The 18709-nt window shown below is 29.5% G+C and overlaps 2 protein-coding genes across 5 annotated transcripts in view; one reads left to right on the top strand and one right to left on the bottom strand.

Annotated features, from left to right (window-relative positions):
- Positions 1 to 14136, top strand: part of LOC127285112 (golgin subfamily A member 2) — a 29922-nt gene extending 15786 nt beyond the window's left edge. The window contains exons 13-14 of one of the 2 annotated variants that reach the window (XR_007843563.1): positions 32 to 12128; positions 12399 to 14136. Coding sequence is in view for 1 of the 2 variants with exons in the window: in XM_051310930.1 (XP_051166887.1) it covers positions 32 to 237 (206 nt within the window). In the remaining variant the exon portion in view is untranslated. Of the gene's footprint in view, positions 1 to 31 lie in introns of both variants that reach the window. The other variant, XM_051310930.1, reaches the window with a different exon arrangement.
- Positions 14137 to 15335: 1199 nt separating this feature from the next.
- LOC127285126 (vesicle transport protein USE1) lies at positions 15336 to 18618 on the bottom strand. 3 transcript variants are annotated; one of them, XM_051310962.1, is made up of 6 exons: positions 18489 to 18618; positions 16745 to 16847; positions 16588 to 16637; positions 16121 to 16356; positions 15646 to 15960; positions 15336 to 15557 (listed from the first exon to the last, which is right to left on the bottom strand). In XM_051310962.1, exons 2-6 carry the CDS (start codon positions 16844 to 16846, stop codon positions 15517 to 15519), a joined length of 744 nt encoding a protein of 247 aa, XP_051166919.1. In that variant the 5' UTR covers position 16847; positions 18489 to 18618; the 3' UTR covers positions 15336 to 15516. The 3 variants fall into 3 exon arrangements, with proteins under 3 accessions (XP_051166919.1, XP_051166918.1, XP_051166920.1); XM_051310961.1 differs by having other exon boundaries at positions 18366 to 18524; XM_051310963.1 differs by lacking the exon at positions 18489 to 18618 and adding an exon at positions 17022 to 17162.
- Between the last annotated feature and the right edge of the window lie 91 nt (positions 18619 to 18709).

Here is an 18709-nt window from a genome sequence, read left to right as displayed (position 1 = left end):
TAATTTTAATAGCAAACTTCTTTTTTTACAGAACATTTGGAAGAATTAAAGTTTAACTCTAATCTTGCTGAAAGTTTTCCTTCAGATAGTATAGAAGTTAAAACCAACGTAAATGACGAAGATGAATCTACGGTTGTTGGTCTTCTTTCTGAAATTAAGGATTGCCGTGGTACTTGTACTCAAGAACCTAATATTCATCCATGCCCATTGTGTTCTGGAAAGTTGATAACAATATAAATAAAGTGGAATTTAATTTCTTCATTGATACAGATAAGTAATTTATAAATCAAAAAGCTATTTAAAATATGAGGTAGCGTTTATAAGAGTTTCATATTTCTAGATTTTTCATTTATTTTTTTACAAATGTAAAAAGTGTATGTAAGAAATTTATATATATATATATGAGTGATTCTGCAGAAGTATTCCTTTTTGTCAGTTGGAAATAGAAAAAATTAATTGTTTCATTTTCAAAGATTGAACAGTTATATACGATATATTATTGAATTAAAGAAATGGAATTAAACGAAACGTTAAGCGAAACTCGATAGTAAGAAAGAGAATATCGTTTTATCGACATACCGAGATGATTTTTTATTAAAACGGATTACATTATTAACTATTAAAAACATTACATTTTATTAATTATTTTAAATAACATTATTTTGTTTAGAAGTATGTTCTGTCCTAAAAAGAATTTTTATTTTTATTTACTTTAATTTCCTATTCTAAATTAAACCTGTAATATTCCCTGAGCTAAAATCTCGATTTAATTCAGTTTTAATAAACTAAATTGGGACGAGGTAAATGAATGAATATTTAAACAATTTATCAACAACAAATAATTTTTTATTTTATTATAAATATATATTTTTTTCTTTCATTCTCTCTTCTTGCGTATCCCATTCTTCTATCGTTAAAATATGAAAATAAATCTATCATTCTACGCCATTTATCATCATTCATATGAACATTTATCTCAAATAATAAATCGCCCAACAGCTGCGGTGCCCACCCATTTTGATACCACCCAGCAACAATAAATGCTCTATCTCTATATTGCAATTTAGATGCCCACAACGTACACTTATACAAATGCGGCATTTTATATAAATAAAAATTTTCACACATATCTCTCCACACTCCAACATAAAGTGGTGGTAGTACTAATGGATCCATCTGTAATTAAAGAGGAAGGGTAATTTCTCAGTATATTAATTCGATTTCGTTTTTTATATTATAGTCTTTATTTTTCCACAAACTTTAAAATGATAATATCTCGTTAAACGATAATACATTCTCGTTGTAAATCCAAACTCGTCATCCAATGAATGTTCTATTCTAGTATACGCACCCAAATACAGACAATTAGTATTAATATTAACTAAAGGATAAGCTCGATTATATATATTATTAAAAGTATTAATAAATCTATCTGACGCTACTGCCTCAGTTACAGGATTATATTTCGTACAATACGGTTTATAAACAAACTTCCTACGTAAATTCTTCGGATATTGACGCGCTACACCTGACATATCTGTAGTAACTAAATAATCTGGCTCTGATCCCCGTGTTGGACTAGCAGTCCTCTCTGAGAATACTGAACATAATGTATGATGTTTAATTACTTCTTCATTCCCACTGAACTTATGATCTTTTACCCATGCTTCGCCTACTTTATTATACTTAATACACTTCGTATCTACTGCTACTCTATCGATAATATATTCAACCTTAATAGGTTTCAACCATCTATACTGCAATAATATATGTGCCTTTGAAGCCGGCAAAGGAGGATCACTTGTTCCAGGATATAATTTCTGATACTTAGGATATACTGGACTACTTGGATTAGGAAAATCAAAAGTTGCACTCAAATAATCTACATCTTTAAAAATAACTTTCCCAGTACTTGGCAAATAAGTTTTTATTATTCTTGGACTCCGAAACTTATTATATCGACGCGACCGCTTGACTCGACGAACCGGTTTCCTCCGCTTCACGACTCCCCTCCTCTTCCTCCGATACACACGTTTCAACTTTCTCGCCTTCCCAATACGGCGTCTCCGCACTAACAAACAACAATCTACCTTTTAATGCCTCATCACAATCGAAAAAATCATTTGATACAAAAATTATAGGCCCATCAAAAGTTATATTTAAATCTGAACCACCTTTCGTCGGATAAGAATATCTAGCCCCCTCTCATAATCTTTTTAACATTGAATGAACAAAAAACTTTCCATCGAATTCCTCAAATACTATTACTTCATGAATTTCTAATCTATATCCCTGCATGAAAAATTTACCTACGCCCGGGAAAAATACATTTCCCATATCCCCAATCATACTTTCCACATACGAAGTTTTACCAACAAATATAATATAAATATAATTGCTTTTGTTTTCGCAAATTGGAACTAAGACAATCTGCAGTTAAAATAAGCATCCTTATCCTCCTTCGTAATATACTTTAATGCATTACGACGAGACCTACATGGCTGTATATCTATAGATTCCCCAAAACATTCTACCATATATTCCCTCAAATCATTTATCAATAAAGGTTCATCAAATTCAAAAAAAAAATGCAAATGGTGACTTACTCTTGTGGACACTTTACTCTCTTCAAGAGCGATACAATAAGTCTTGACGCCGCTAAAATATGCTGCGAAATCTTCGCGCACTCCGTTATAACTACACTGGATGTCGATGCGTCCGAAGAACGCATCGCATTTTAATTATTATTCCTTTAATCACAATTCGAAATATGTGTCCAATGAAAAAAAAATTATATTTATAGATTTTTCTTTTCTCACGGTGGCTTGATGAAAACTGCCTTCCGTAATATTCCATCACTTTTTTATTCTGTTCTGTTGGTCCAGTTTTTACATATTTCTAAGAATTTCTCCAATAGTTCTTGGTATAATCTTAGTTAATTCAATTGAACACCTGTGATCTGTTTCCGAATTGTGATTAGAATTTATAACAGTAGAAACATTATTATTTAACTTTATCTATAAATGTCAAGTATTTATAAATACCTGTTCATTTATAAATAAATTGACCGATGTAGCAGCTTCTCATTCTGTTACTCCAAAGAGTTCATCAACGTAATCAATTATTTTTCTTAAGTAAATTGTAGATGATCAGGGAGTGATTATTAAAACGTTTTCATTGCATATTATTATTTATTTATTTTAAGTAACGGTGACGTAACACTTAGAATACTGTAAACTTAGAATACCGTTCTATTCCTTAATTTCTCTTTTACATTTCTTGTAGCAACAAAAAATGCTACAATTTTCATTGTTCCATCTGATGTTTTAAGTTAATGACCACCACTCTGACAACTTTCAGTGTTCCATCTGTTGTTTTAAATTAGTGACCACCACTTTGACAACTTTCATTGTTCCTTCTGATGTTTTAAGGTAATGTCCACAACTTTGACAACTGCTATTGACCGATGTAGCAGCTTCTCATTCTGTTACTCCAAAGAGTTCATCAACGTAATCAATTATTTTTCTTGAGTAAATTGTAGATGATCAGGGAGTGATTATTAAAACGTTTTTATTGCAGATGTTAGTCGAGATAAAGTCAGAAATTTATCTCTGTGCATCTCTTTATCTGCGTGAAGGTACTGTATCTTCTTAGTATACCAAAGATCACAAACTGGTCAAGGAAGCAATGTCACCCAAAAGTTTAGCACCGTCAATTACCTCCTTATCATCATAGGGGTTAACAGTTGCTAACTCTACTCCAGTAATGGTTTGCTTAAGTGTTATGTCATAAATTACATTTTTAATGACTATTTATTAATCTAAAATTTCACTAATCTAATTATCGTATAATCTTTCCTACATTTATCTCAATTTAATTCAGTTTAATTAAAAATTGAATTGAGGCGAAGTAATAAAATGAATGAATAATTCCTGATGACTTGATTGGCGTCATTCCTTCTTCATCTCTTTTCTCCTCTCGTCGTAGGCTCATTATTCATATTAGTCATATCTTTTTCATCATTTGCTTCATTATTCTCAACAATAGACGTTTGATCTTCCAATTTTGGAACCAAGGCAGTCTGTGGCATGATAGTTGGAGAATCATTCAATATTTTCCGCTCATTCCAAGTCAGAAAAGCTCCTCCGGAAACATCATTATTGTACTATGATGATGCAATCGTTTATCTTTCTTGCCGCAAGCAGAATTATAAATACTATCTCATTTAACTTAAAAAGACATAAGTCTTATCATAACAAAGTTTATAATCAATTAATAACAACATTATATAACAAATACAATACATTACACATTATGATATTATAATATATCATATAATATAATAATATAAGTTTCAGAAGTAACAATTATTTAGAAGTTTCCAAAACTTTCAATGTACCGCGATAACGAATTTAGTCTTGCGGGGGTAATTTCTCCATTTATTTTTAATCCTTGATGTACTAAAGTCTTTAAAAATTCTGTATTGTCTGTATCAAAATTATCCACACATTGAACGTAATTGTACAAATTTATTATTTTATCGAGATTACGATCCATATACTTAGCATCGAATGGTGGTACACGTGATGCTTCCCCTTTTTTTTTTCCATATTTCTTTTTCTTTCTCACTGATTGATTCACATTCACATGAAAAAGGAATATTTCAGAAGAATCACTCATATACATATTATATGAGTGTGTGTGTGTATAAATTATTGTCTGTTTTATAGATTTGTAAAGAAGATTAATTCTAAATATATCAAATACTACCAGAAAACAAATTGCAGCAATATTAATTATATCAGCCTTGAGGAAATATTGTACTTCTATATTGGCGCAATATTGTTCTTAAGATTCATATAATATTAAATATTTTTATAATTATTTGAGTCAATATTTCCTCAATATTGTCGTAGAATATTATCTCTACTTTGCCTTGCAATGGTGTTTTAAGTTTGCCTAGAAACGTTACCTAAAGAATTACTAAGAATATTACTGCAATATGTTTACTTAAATAACCAACATTTTTATAAAAATTAGTAAATCATATACAATCAATTTATTTAATTGAAATTATTATAATGAATTGTGAAATTTTACACTTTGTTCTAATATGATTAATTAATTAATATAATAATGCAATTAATTAATTACATTTATGACTAATTATCCTTAATTTAATTTGAAAAAAGTATTCTTATTTATAAAAAATTATAAACGATTTGTAAAGTGTAAAAATATACTATGAAAATGTGGGACGTTCTTCACGAAACGTCACAATCGAATCGTGAATTGTTCTGGGGTTGTCTTGAAACTTTAGAAACTTAGGTTATTTAATAGAATATGTTGAAGGTAGTGAAAATTAAAATTCTAACGTTTTAAGTTACAGTATATTTTTCAAATTCGCATAATTATGACATAAATTTACAATTTTTATGTGTTGACATTTATAGAATTTTTCATGTACTTTTTAACCGGAATTCACGGGTCTAATATTTTATATTTTTAACTAAGATATTATGTCCAAAAAAGAATTATTTTCTTTCTTTTATTTTAATTATAATTTTATAAATTTTTCCTATTCTGAAAAAAACTTATAATTCTCCCCGAGTGTTGTTTGTCGAAGAAAATATAACACTAGCTTTTTTAAATAATACTTGATTATTAAAAACTAGATTTCTGGAATACAATTTACTTCGGTTGTTTCTATATATATTCCTATATAGGTTAAAGTATCTGCTGTTTTTTCAATTCATGATTTTGTTCTTCTATCTGATTCTATTCTATAGTCATGGCACTTTCAATATCATCTAAGGTTTGACTAAATTTTCTTTAAGAATCGCAGGATGAACTTCTCTTTGAAGAGGTAACAATTTATCCTTGATGATTTCTAATTGATCTGCGTTAAAAGGTAAACTTACAATTTTCATATATTTTATATTTGTTCTGTACGTGAGTTGTGGTTTAATTCGAATAATTATATTTAATCCATTTATTATACAACTTTCGTTATTAACGATGCGGGTAGGTTGATTTACAATAACTTGAAAAATTTTCGATGTACACTGACAATCTAATTGTATAGAATTTTCCGGTATAATTATTTGTGTTTCGTCACGTAATAATATATATGCAAGAGTGTCTATTTTAAATGGGGAGAATCTGCATTTTTGGTGTTCTAATTGTTTAATGGAGTATCTACAATCGAGGCCTGCTCTCCTACGACTCCTCATTCATTTATCGAATAGACGTGGCGGAATACACTCCTCCTCTGCCAATTCCTGCCACGTCTTGGGGTCGTCATCATCGGAGTTGAACCAGCTTGGTCCGCCCATGGCTGCACCCAGGGCTCGACCATACTCAACTTCGCGCTCCCGAGGATCCTCGGACCACTCAACTCCCTGTGGTATCCGAGGATCGTTATAGCAGTTATATCTGCTTCGTCGCATGATTAAATTGCAGTGAAATATCACCAAAAATACGCAGTCCTTCTAAGGGCGTCGAGTGCTACCCCGCTAGTCCGAATGGGGTCGCTAGCTAGACACAATTTAGTTGTACTGTCATAATAAAAACGCCCAAGGGCACTCCCGAGTTCTCTACGTCGGTGAAAAGCTGAGGAAGTAGGGACTCGAGAAGCATTTTTCCAGGAAAATTCCTAAGAATTTTTCTAGAAAAATTTCTTAACGGTCCCGTGGAAAGTCCCTCCTCAACTTTTCACTTTAATGAAGTATCTTATTATATTTGATTCACATGTGTCTGTTTCGCTTAGCAAAAACCAGGGTTGTTTCCTCTTACATATGAAGGTATCTGTAAGCTTTTTACAAAGTTTTAAAGAATTTTCATCTATAGGAATGAAAGTTGTTCGTCTTTGTTCTAGAAGTATGTATTCCTGGTCTAGTATAATAGCTAAAAATACGGAGTTCGATTTTTTTGAAATTGGAATTAAATGGTATATTGTGTATTCTTTATCTTCGATGACTGGCAAATGGATTTAATAAACTAGTTTGTTTTTTAATATAGCAAAATTAATTTCTGAGATGTCGATTAAGTTTTGGTAATTTGTTTTGGTTAAAAATAAACTGTGTTTAACATTACAATGCTTTTCAAATTCTTTTAATTTGTTGATTAGAGTTGTAGGATTTAATACTTGTGGATGTACTATTCAGAGATGGCTCTGTAGGCAAAAACAAGTGAATTAAATCGATCGTTAATGATTCTCTCTGAGTAATGTTACGTAAAACCCTTCAAATTATTCCCTAATTCCTCTTTTAAAAATTTTTTAGGATGCGAAAGGTCAATGAATAATTGTGGATGATAAAGTGCCCTTTGACCTGGTTCATTCCTCTCAGTCAGACATTCGTATCGATCATCTCTCTGACTTTGTTTTTGTCGTATGATCTTAATTATTTAATCCCTCTATGATCTAATTGTTTTTATAAGGTATGACGATGCAATCGTTTATCTTTCTTTCCGCAAGCAAAACATAATGTCATTGAACTGCAAAAATACATGATTCTAATCATAACAGAGCTTATAATCAACAACATTATATATCCAATATAATGTGTTACATATTATGATATTACAATATATTAGAACATATTTCAATATAAGTGACGGACGTAACAGTTATCTCTGTCTCACTACTTCCTGGTGGCAAATTTTCTACGAACAATTGACGCCCCTCTCCGTTAGGCATTCGATTCGGAGGACCGGGAGATGTCAAGGTTCGTGATAGTTGCGCCATCTTGTCATCGTCCCCTGGAATAACCATATCCTTCTTCTTTATAGTTTTCTTCCTCTTTTCAATCTCCTCTCGATGCTCTTCCTTCATCTTTTCTAACTCCACTTAGGATTTCAAAGGCTTATTATGGAGAAACCGCTCCAACTCTATCACTGCCAACTTGCTCCCAAATTCGCCCTAGTCGTAACCTTTACGACGATGTGGATTGACAACCATCGTAGCAGCCGCCTGTAGGTTACCAGGTTCTATAGGAACCATTCCCGTCCCTCCCCGTGTCGCTAAAGAAGGTCGTCTAATAGCCCCCAATTCCCCTGTCTTTATTCTGTCGCGATTAGGAAAATCAAGCTATGATGAGGGTGGCTGTACATTTCCTGGCGATTCGAAGGTCCTCTCTGAGCGATGGCTCGAAATGTCGATCACGTTCTCTCTACCTCCTATTACCCTTGTTATAAGGGTAACGATGCGGGCTAAGTTTGAGTTCATTGATGTTGTTATGTCAAAAAAAAGGATTATTTTTTTGAAATAATAACAATAACAAAAAAAAGAATTTTTAATTAACTGTTTTGTCCGGAAGGGACAGATAATTTAATTATTTTAATATTTTTCCAGATTTATTTACAAAGCGGAAGGCTTTTAACTAAGAGAACGGGGTGAATAAATTTAGTTAAAAATATATTTAACAAACTTTATTCAACACATTTGAGTTAAGAGAAGAATCTTTCTTTTATTCCAATAATCATCATTCACTGAAATAATGAATTAAAATTAGTCTAAGGAATAGACTACAAGAAAAGAGAAGATGTAGAGAAACTCACCCACTGAGATATAAGTTGTTTTTTTTGTGGGTTTGCTGTCCGGAATACAGACGTCGGCAACAAAACGTATATCTTATAACCACAGGTTGATAACGGTTAAGGGGGAAGCCAGCGATGCACTTTGCCCTTGTGATTTATGGTACTATCGATCAGCTGCGCGACTGATTCCTATCCTATGATGCCTTCTATTTTGAATGATACTGACAAAATATGTCAGGAGGTTCCTATCCTATGATGCCTTCTCTTTTGAGTGATACTGACAAAATATGTCAGGAGTTCTTCTTAGGAGTTTTCGCAGTTGATACACAGATTTCTTTACGATTTTGCTTTCGCAATTCTGTTAATTTGCACAATACTCTGTGTCGTTATAGATTTTGAACAAGAATTTTAAAAGGTATTACACTAACTTCACTTGTGCAATTAATCGAATTTATAATTAAAGCTTATTTGTGCAAATCGAAGAAAACTGATCGTTGAAACTTGGTATGAAAAGAACTACGGTTACAACAAGGCGGTTTGCAGAAGAACTGACTTCCGTAGATTCATCTTGCCTTTTATATACAAGTCTATAGGCTAAAAAGGCAAAAGAATATCCCATCGGGAAGAATTTGTCCTATGGGGAAGATATAACTTATCCAATTGTTCATTAACATCCGCGGAATTGTTCTCTTCTGCAACACCGATACCTTCTGACGGAATTCCTTTTACTGCATCAGCAGTCAAAACCGAGTTATCGTTTAACTACTTTCCTGTGACACTTGCAGGCTCTTCATCAGCGGAGGAGTCGAAACAGTAATTTCCGCGAAGCCTATTCACCCGAATACGGAAAACTATAGAATAACGAACACTATTAGCAAATTTAAAAAAAACCTCCTCCTTCCGCTCTTGAATGAATACCATTTTGATAACTCCGCAACAAAACCACACTCTAACTAAAAACTACACTCTGACTAGACTCACTCGGACTAAAATGTCATCCGGAATAACGAATAATTTTGAAACAAAACACAAACAGCTATGCCTTTGTTCTGTTCTTGGCGGGAAATATTTCAAAGAAAGTCTTGAGGAGCTTTTACAATAGGTCCGAGAGCAAGTACAAGACCAAGTCCGAGTGCCTCGGACTTAGTTGCGCGCGCATCGTGTTTGACTTTTTTAAGATAATTAATAGTAATTGCTCATTATTAGTTAATTAACTATTAAATTATAAATTAATTACTCATGATTTAATATTTACTATTAATTATCTTAAAAAAATGAAAGTCAACACGATGCGTGCGCTACAAAGTATGTGTGACTGTCGTTTCATCTGTTACTCGAATATGATGCTCGGTCTTGTTAGTCATTCCGCGAACTTTAATTTGTATTTAGAATAAGAGTATGATAAATATTATTTAGATCTTTAATTTCAGTTTTTTATTTACTGAATTATTGCATTTTAAAATGTGAAACATTTCTTTAAATAATCTGCGTTTATAATTGGATTCTAAACAAACAATATAAGTATTTTCAAAATTAAAAATGTGATCATTTTCATGAGAATGAGTACCTAGTGCTAGTGTTTCTCTTATCGAGTCTACAGTCACTTTTATGTTGTATAATTCTATCTTTAATGTATTATTAGGTTTTATTAGGTTTTTTTGGTTTTTAATTTTTTTTTTTAAGAAAAAGAAAAGATAAATGAAAAGTAGTAAAATTATTAAACTAAAAAAAATAAAAACGTGGTCGTCCTGAAGGGACGAAATAGTCCTATGGGGTAAGACAGGAGTACAAGGATAAATGTATCCTTTGTCTAGTCTTGCTTGTTGCAAGGTAATTCCTCCTGGCCAGTGGTGGTCAGGCGAAAAGAAAGAATGAGCATAATCCCATTTTGGGTTGAATGGAAGAGGTCCGTGCCAGTACTCTATCTCTTGCTGTATTCTCTGAAATGATGGAAAATCCATATGACGGAGAAAGCGTGGTACTTCGTCTTGTGTTGAGAATTATCCGGGCATATACTTGAGAAGTTTCTCAAAGGTTTCAACGTTTAGTGATGCTGCATATGGTTCAAAAAGATGATAAACATCTTTACAGAATTCGTAGAATGTTAAATCCATTCCACAGGATGCATAATAAACAGTCTTATTGATGTGCGGCGATATGCATGTCCACTTTGTGATACGAATGTCATATTGTTAAACCAAGTATGTATGAAAAGAATGAGGTTATTCATTTTATGGTATAAAATCAAAAATCTCATAATTCTCTTGCCCCTAAATTTTATAGATTACCCAAAATTCATAAGATCAATAACTCAATGAGACCTTTCACTGCTTTTTGCGGGTCACCTTTGTATAATTTATCTAAATATATTGGTATTCCAATACAAAAAACCATTAGAAAATCTTATTCTTTTATAAAATACAGTTTTGAATTTACAAAAAACGTTAATCATATGATTATTCCAGACAATTTTAAACTTTATTCATTGGATGTAAAATCACTTTTTTATTATTTTAAGAAATGTTTCACATTTTAAAATGCAATAATTCAGTAAATAAAAAAACTGAAATTAAAGATCTAAAAAATATTTATTACACTCTTATTCCAAATACAAATTAAAGTTTACGGTCTCATAAAAAAAATGGTCAGATAGATTCCTTTCTTATCATACAATTCTAGATGCTCTTCATTTCGTTACATATACTGCGTGCCCAAAACTCAGTATATATAAAACAAAAGTTTTGTCCTTTTAAAAGATTTTTAACAGTTTAAATACGAAAGTTTGGATATACCATCTTATTCAAAGATTTTTAACAGTGTGAATCAAAAAATGCCTTTTCTGTCTAACTCAGCATAAACTTCTTTGAAGAAGTAATACCTGAGCAATTTCACTGATTCTACATCTAAAATTCCCTTCGAAAGACCATAAACTACTATATCAGTTGTAGAATCGACATCCATTGATTTTATTTTCATTTTTGCCTGAGGTGTAGAATTCGGATGTGCTTTAAACCACTCCATTGGATATTGAGCTGGGAGTGTTAATTGAGGTATTTTTAAAGCAAGTTCTTTTCCAGTTTGAACGTGTGTGAATCAAAAAATGCCTTTTCTGTCTAACTCAGCATAAACTTCTTTGAAGAAGTAATACCTGAGCAATTTCACTGATTCTACATCTAAAATTCCCTTCGAAAGACCATAAACTACTATATCAGTTGTAGAATCGACATCCATTGATTTTATTTTCATTTTTGCCTGAGGTGTAGAATTCGGATGTGCTTTAAACCACTCCATTGGATATTGAGCTGGGAGTGTTAATTGAGGTATTTTTAAAGCAAGTTCTTTTCCAGTTTGAACGTGTGTGAATCAAAAAATGCCTTTTCTGTCTAACTCAGCATAAACTTCTTTGAAGAAGTAATACCTGAGCAATTTCACTGATTCTACATCTAAAATTCCCTTCGAAAGACCATAAACTACTATATCAGTTGTAGAATCGACATCCATTGATTTTATTTTCATTTTTGCCTGAGGTGTAGAATTCGGATGTGCTTTAAACCACTCCATTGGATATTGAGCTGGGAGTGTTAATTGAGGTATTTTTAAAGCAAGTTCTTTTCCAGTTTGAACGTGTGTGAATCAAAAAATGCCTTTTCTGTCTAACTCAGCATAAACTTCTTTGAAGAAGTAATACCTGAGCAATTTCACTGATTCTACATCTAAAATTCCCTTCGAAAGACCATAAACTACTATATCAGTTGTAGAATCGACATCCATTGATTTTATTTTGATTTTTGCCTGAGGTGTAGAATTTGGATGTGCTTTAAACCATTCCGATGGATATTGAGGTGGGAGTGTTAATTGAGGTATTTTTAAAGCAAGTTCTTTTCCAGTTTGAACGTGTGTCTATCTCCTTTTTCCTATCTCTTTCTATGTCCTCACTTCCAGCATGGTTATTTTCAGGCTCATGTGGTTTACAAACCTAATAGTCTTGTGATTTTTCCTTTTTTGATTTTAATTGTTGGATCAAAGAGGCTCGTATATCGAGACTCGCTTGTGGTGTCGGTGAATACGGGACGCTTGTCATAATTAATCTTTTTCGCCACTCATCTTCTCCATTAACCAAATCAATGTCCTTTTTTCTGGTGATTCGCAAGATATTAGTGATTTTTGCACTTTGTCGGGGATATATATATATATCTTCTGCCATGGTAGCAAATTCGGTGAGAGAAGCATATGCTTCCTCGAACTATTTACTTTACCTGGAATAAATCGATCCGAGATCCGGTTCCTCAAACATAATTGAAGGGTTATAATCATCGTTTGATGTTGGCGGTGCACTGGATGGTGCATACGTTGATTAAGGCTGCAGTCCCATGGCAGCGTTTTGCGTTGCGTTTTGTCACTAGACCATGAGTGTAAAAGAGATGCAGATATATGTTTGCTATGTTTACACTCAGGGTCTAGTGACAAAACGCAACACAAAACGCTGCCATGGGACTGCAGCCTTATTCTTCCTTTTATCTGAATACGAGATTTTTATATCTTCAGTGAGACCTGTCTCTTTGACGGAATACCGTGGTTTAGACACGGGGATAGACTTACGTTCTAATAATTCGTCGATTTGATTAATTATACTGCTACCGATCATAACAGAGCCTTTAATCAACAACATTTTATAACAAATATAATATATTAAATATTATGATATTACGATATATTATAATATTATATTATTATATTATAATATAAGTTACGGGCGTAACACTATTATGAAAAAGAAAGTGTATAAAATTCAACAGAAAAAGTACATGAAAAATGCTTTGAAATTCACTATTTAAAAATTTTAATCTTTTGTGGTAGTTTTAAGGAATTAAAATGTCAGCAGTGTCTAAAATGTTAAATATTATGATGGATCAGAAAGTGTGATTTGTCATAAGTCAATTCATATCTATTAGCCTAAATTTGTTTTTTTTTGCTGAGCTGCTCTACTTTTTATAAATTCTATTTGTTTAAATGAATCAATATTACAATAATTAAACAATATTTCAAGCGAATCACAGAAATTTTCATTTTTCGATATGGAACGTTTCACAAATTATAACTTAACAAATACTACTATTGCGGTGCTTTATTATGTATATTTAGAACTGTTTTATCGTCACGCATTATTTTGTTGATGTAAACAAAAATATTTTGTAAAAAAAAATGTTAATATCTTATCGTTCTTTATTTTTTAATTGTGAACAATTTTTAGCTATTATATGATTTATTAAATAAAGCATCTATTTGTAAGGTTGAAACATTTTATGAAATTAAAGTTTTGCAGAGTAAAAATTATATGTGTATTTATTTTTTAATTACATTTGTTGATCACATAAAATTAATTTTAAATAATCATTTTACATTTAACAGTATGTTTATTATAAATTGAACTTTCAATTATGTGATGGAATTATTTCGTATGTTTGTGAATATTTGTATATGTTAGAAAATAATGACAAGGCTGCAAACTGTCTGACTCACGATTTGTAGAAATTTTCGTATAATTCTCGGAAAAATTGTGTAATTCAGCAACGTAATTCAATTAAATATTAAATAATATTTTCTTAATTTTATATTTTTTAAATTGTTTTTTCATTGATTATTATACTTTGGTTTGAATATATTTTAATTGCTTCCAATATCAAATAAATTTTATAAGTATATTTTTATATTGATTAAATTTTGTTAAATTTATTAATACTTATAATTTTCGTATAGTTTCTTAATTTATATTTATTAGTTTTTAATTTTTTTATAAATTCATATATAAACTTTGCTAACCTAAGTATTTATTAAAATTATAATTTTTATATTCATTAAAATATTTATATTTTGCTTCTCGTAGAAATAAATAAAAATAAATAAATAAATTTTTAGGGAATTCTTATTTCTTTTGTCATTTAATATATATGTCAGTATTTTGGGGTTAATTTCTGTTATAAACAATTTGAAATAAATCCAGAAATAATTTACTTGACTATGCTGATTTTACACGACAAAGCATATTATGAAAGCAGAAAACCAGAATTAGATTTAGGAGTATTCAAAAACTTTTTACGTTTTACTTGGAATGTTGAAAAGAAATCATTTTTTGGACGTAATTTGCAGGAATGGGGTAAGAAAGAAATTAAATGAAATTTTATTCTAATTCATTAATTTTTTTAAAATAATTTACATTTTTTTCAACACAGCTACTGTTTGCCTTTTTTACGTAACTTTCTTTGGAGTTCTATTTTCATTTTTCACTTTTCAAATGTGGTTAATAATATATCATGTATCCCAACTGGAAAAACCTTATTATCAACCTCAAAACAAAACATCTTTAAATAATAAATAATGTTAATTTTAAGATCATTAAGAAATAAAAAGTAGTAAAGTCGTTTGAAGTAAGAATGTTACTCAAACAAAAAAAAATTTTTAACATAAAGTAGTATATATTTTCTATCTATTATATATTAATATTAAGAAACAAAATCACTAAAAATTATTTTTGTATTTAAATTTAATATATTGTTTTCTCAGTATATATTAATTTTTAAATAAAAAATAATGTAAAATACAAAATAAATAATGTAAAAATGAATGTAAATTTTTATCACAAATGCTCAAAAAAAAACTCGTATTTTTGTGCTCTGGATAACAGATACCAGGGATCCGGAGTTCGAATTGTCAAAGATTTATTTAATTCTCGACAAAAGTAGATTATTGTATCAATAGATTTATTTTTTGGCACAGAAGGTTGAGTAGTAATAGATAGGTTGTAATAAATACATAAAATTTATTAATATTTCCATTACTGTACAATAATAAGAAATGCATAATGACTTTTATTTAAAAAGAAAACATTTAAATATTATACCAAATAGTTAAAACTGTTCTTATACACATAAGATTTTCTTCCATTACGAATTAAAATAACAACAACAATATTCAAATATATTAAATTTTCTTTTTTGCAACCTTCATGAAAAGGATCATATCTGAAAATTAAAACATAAATTATTTCAATATAATTATTGAATATTATTTCAATATTAAAACACTTATTTTTTTTTTGTTTTTACTTACTGAAAAATACTATCAATACAAAAGCAACCATTATCCAAACCCAACACCTCCAATTTGATTTTGTATGTTCAGTAAGTTTAAGAGACTCAGACTTTAAACTCATTTGATTTCCCTCAGTTACTTTATTGCTATTTTCTAATGTTTTTATATCCCTTCGAATAATTCCACTTGCTATTGTTGCGTGCTCTCTCATACTTTTTGTCATTAGAAGAATATTATTTGCAATATTTTCATGCATATTGCGATTATATTTTAAGACTGCGTCTAAATCATCAGAATTTAAAGTAGAGTCTGTTGATTCTTGACTTTTCTTACCTAAAAATTAAAAACAAAAATAATGACAAAATTATAATAAGAAAATAAAAAAAAAAGAAGTACAAATAAGTATAAGTTGTAATTCGTTTTCCAAATTATTTTATGTTCTAAATTTATAAATATAGTTGTAATTTAACCAAAGAACAACTAAACTACCAACCTGTAGACTTAAATAATTCTGAACGTAATTCTTTATTATATTTGGAACTTGTCTTCTGGTGTATTTGCGTCATTATGTTTGAACTATGGGAATCATCTGTAGAGTGTATAACAGACGAAACCATTTGAGTGGCAACTACTTTCTCTACTGTGTCTTTAAGCTTTACAGTTCCAATTATACCTTTTAAAAAATCAACTCTCTTTATGTATTCTCCTACAGTATCCTTTGGCGGTTTACTAAAATTATTATAAATTAATTCTACAAAAGTCTTTCTTCAAAAAAAAAAAAATTATTTTATTTTTTTTCCGCTTAGGGAATCTTTTGGAAATCTACATATCTTAGCTTCTGAATGCTAAATGTGAAGTGAGTAAAAAAAAAAGAAAAATAAAAAGAATATTCTATATCTTATTGATAACAAAATAATCTAACTTTTAATTTATTTTTAATTATATAGATAATATACTCACAATGCAGAATTATTTAGTGTTTCAATCATGCCATCTAAAGTTTTTATATACTGAAAAAAGAAACGCATGAACTTTTTATTAACATACGAAATAATAATTCTAAAAAATAAGCCTTAGTGCTTATTCATGCGTCTTTTAAAAATTTTTTTTTAAATACCTTTTCCAGTTTCCAGTTTGAACTTATATCATTTTTAGCCATTGATTCACAAATTCTTAATAATCGTCTAATATTAATTTCATCCTTAGTCATTTGGTCCATTCTAAACTCAAAATTTTTGTTACAATAACATATATACACTACCGTTGGAAATTGTGCGAACTCTGATTTTCCAATGAGTATAAAGTGATTTAAAGCTCCAAAAAATATTAAAAAACTAAAACTTTTTCTTTTTTATTTAATAAAAGCTAATAAAATTCTGAAAGAAATGACATACCTTGACAAAAAGAATACGTTAATTTTTCAATTATATAGAAAAACCCAATTTTCAATGTTTTTACTTTTTTTTTTATTTCTCTGGCAAAAATTAATATTTTTAAACGTTCTTGGGCTTCTTAGAATCGAATTTTGTTATACAATTCAAATTATTTAAAACAATTTATGTCCACATTCTTTCCTAGCGTATGCAAACCGTGAAAATTGGCTCAAAAAAAGTCAAAAAATTATGATTAATATTTAAATGACAAAAATAGATCAATAAAATATGTAAATCTTAAATTTACTTACATAAATTAGAAAAGTTTAAGATGGTCTATTTACTTAATTTTTAAATATTATATTTTGTTGTAAAATTGAATTTTAATTTTTTGAGCCAACTCTCACGGTTTGCATACGCTAGGGAAGAATGTGGACATGAATATTGTTTTAAATAATTTGAATTGTATAACAAAATACGATCCCAATAAGGCCCAAAAACGTTTAAAAATATTCTCTCTAAATCTGAATTAGTAAAAATGATTACTAATTTAAATTAGTGACTCACTTTATGCTTTAGAATTAGTTAAATTTTACTAATTGTTAGTAAAAGGTACTAATAATTAGTAAAATTTTACTAATTCAGAAGCAAAAAGTGAGTCACTAATTTAAATTAGTAAACATTTTTACTAATTCAGATTTAGAGAGTTAATTTTTGCCAGAGAAATAAAAAAAATAGTAAAAACATTGAAAATTGTTTTTTTCTTTGATATTTAATTGAAAAATTAACATATTATCTTTGACAAGGTGTCATTTCTTTCAGAATTTTATTAGCTGTTATAAAAGAAAAAGGAAACAAATTTTAGTTTTAATATTTTTGTAGCCTTAAATCACTTTATAGTCGTCGAAAAAGCAGATGTCGCACAATTTCCGACGGCAGTGTAGAAAAATATAAATATTTGATTTTTATTAGAAAAGTAAGATTTAATTTAAGAAAAGTACTAATTGAAGAGTAAAATGACAAAAGGGGTCAAGCGTCAATTTTTCGAAATTGAGGTTTTTTTAATAAAAAAAAACGAATGTAAATTCATTTACACATTTCTGTAAAAGAATTTTTTTTATTGCGTTTTTAATAAATATTAAAATAGCCTCAAATTTATTACAATTCGATTGAAAAATAAAGTAAGTCAACAAAAGATTAAAAACAAAAGAAAAAAATTTTTTAAAACAGTAATAATAAAAATAATATTTATAATTATTAATTTTAATTTCTTATAATTTTAATATCATTTTGTTATTAATTTTTAACTATTTTAATAATATTTTTTTTTGCTTAGAGACTTTTGGGAAATCTGTATACAGATACCTTGGCTTCCGCATGGCAAGGTTATGTGGGTTTGGTTAAAAAATAATATAATATAACAAAGTAATTTAATTTTATAAGATAGTTGTTAAATCAATTTAATTGTTTAAAATATTAAAAATTAACCTGAATTTTATTCAAAAACACGTTTGTTGAAAATAAAAAAACAAAAATCATACACATCATAACATGCAACATAACCACATCACGAAATGTCAAAAAACCATGACGCAGTCGGTGACACAAGAATAAAGGTGATTCTTCAATAAATAAGGTTCTTTGAGGCTGCTTCCACAACGTAATATTCTCGAGAATGTGGCACACAGCTTTCGGCCATCTTGAATTTT

Source organism: Leptopilina boulardi, unplaced genomic scaffold, assembly GCF_019393585.1.
Source record: "Leptopilina boulardi isolate dan_hultmark-lab unplaced genomic scaffold, ZJU_Lbou_2.1 LbouV2_330, whole genome shotgun sequence".
Classification (NCBI taxonomy): domain Eukaryota; kingdom Metazoa; phylum Arthropoda; class Insecta; order Hymenoptera; family Figitidae; genus Leptopilina; species Leptopilina boulardi.
Note: the sequence above shows the minus strand (reverse complement) of the source record. Positions and strands in the feature narration are given on the sequence as shown.

Bases quoted from the DNA above. Each gene is read 5' to 3' on its own strand.
- LOC127285126 (XM_051310961.1), bottom strand. The intron at 16,357-16,587 runs GTGAGTATATTA...TAATAATTTTAG, and splicing joins ACACTAAATAATTCTGCATT to TAAACCGCCAAAGGATACTG. The intron at 15,961-16,120 runs GTTGGTAGTTTA...TTTAATTTTTAG, and splicing joins AGAATTATTTAAGTCTACAG to GTAAGAAAAGTCAAGAATCA.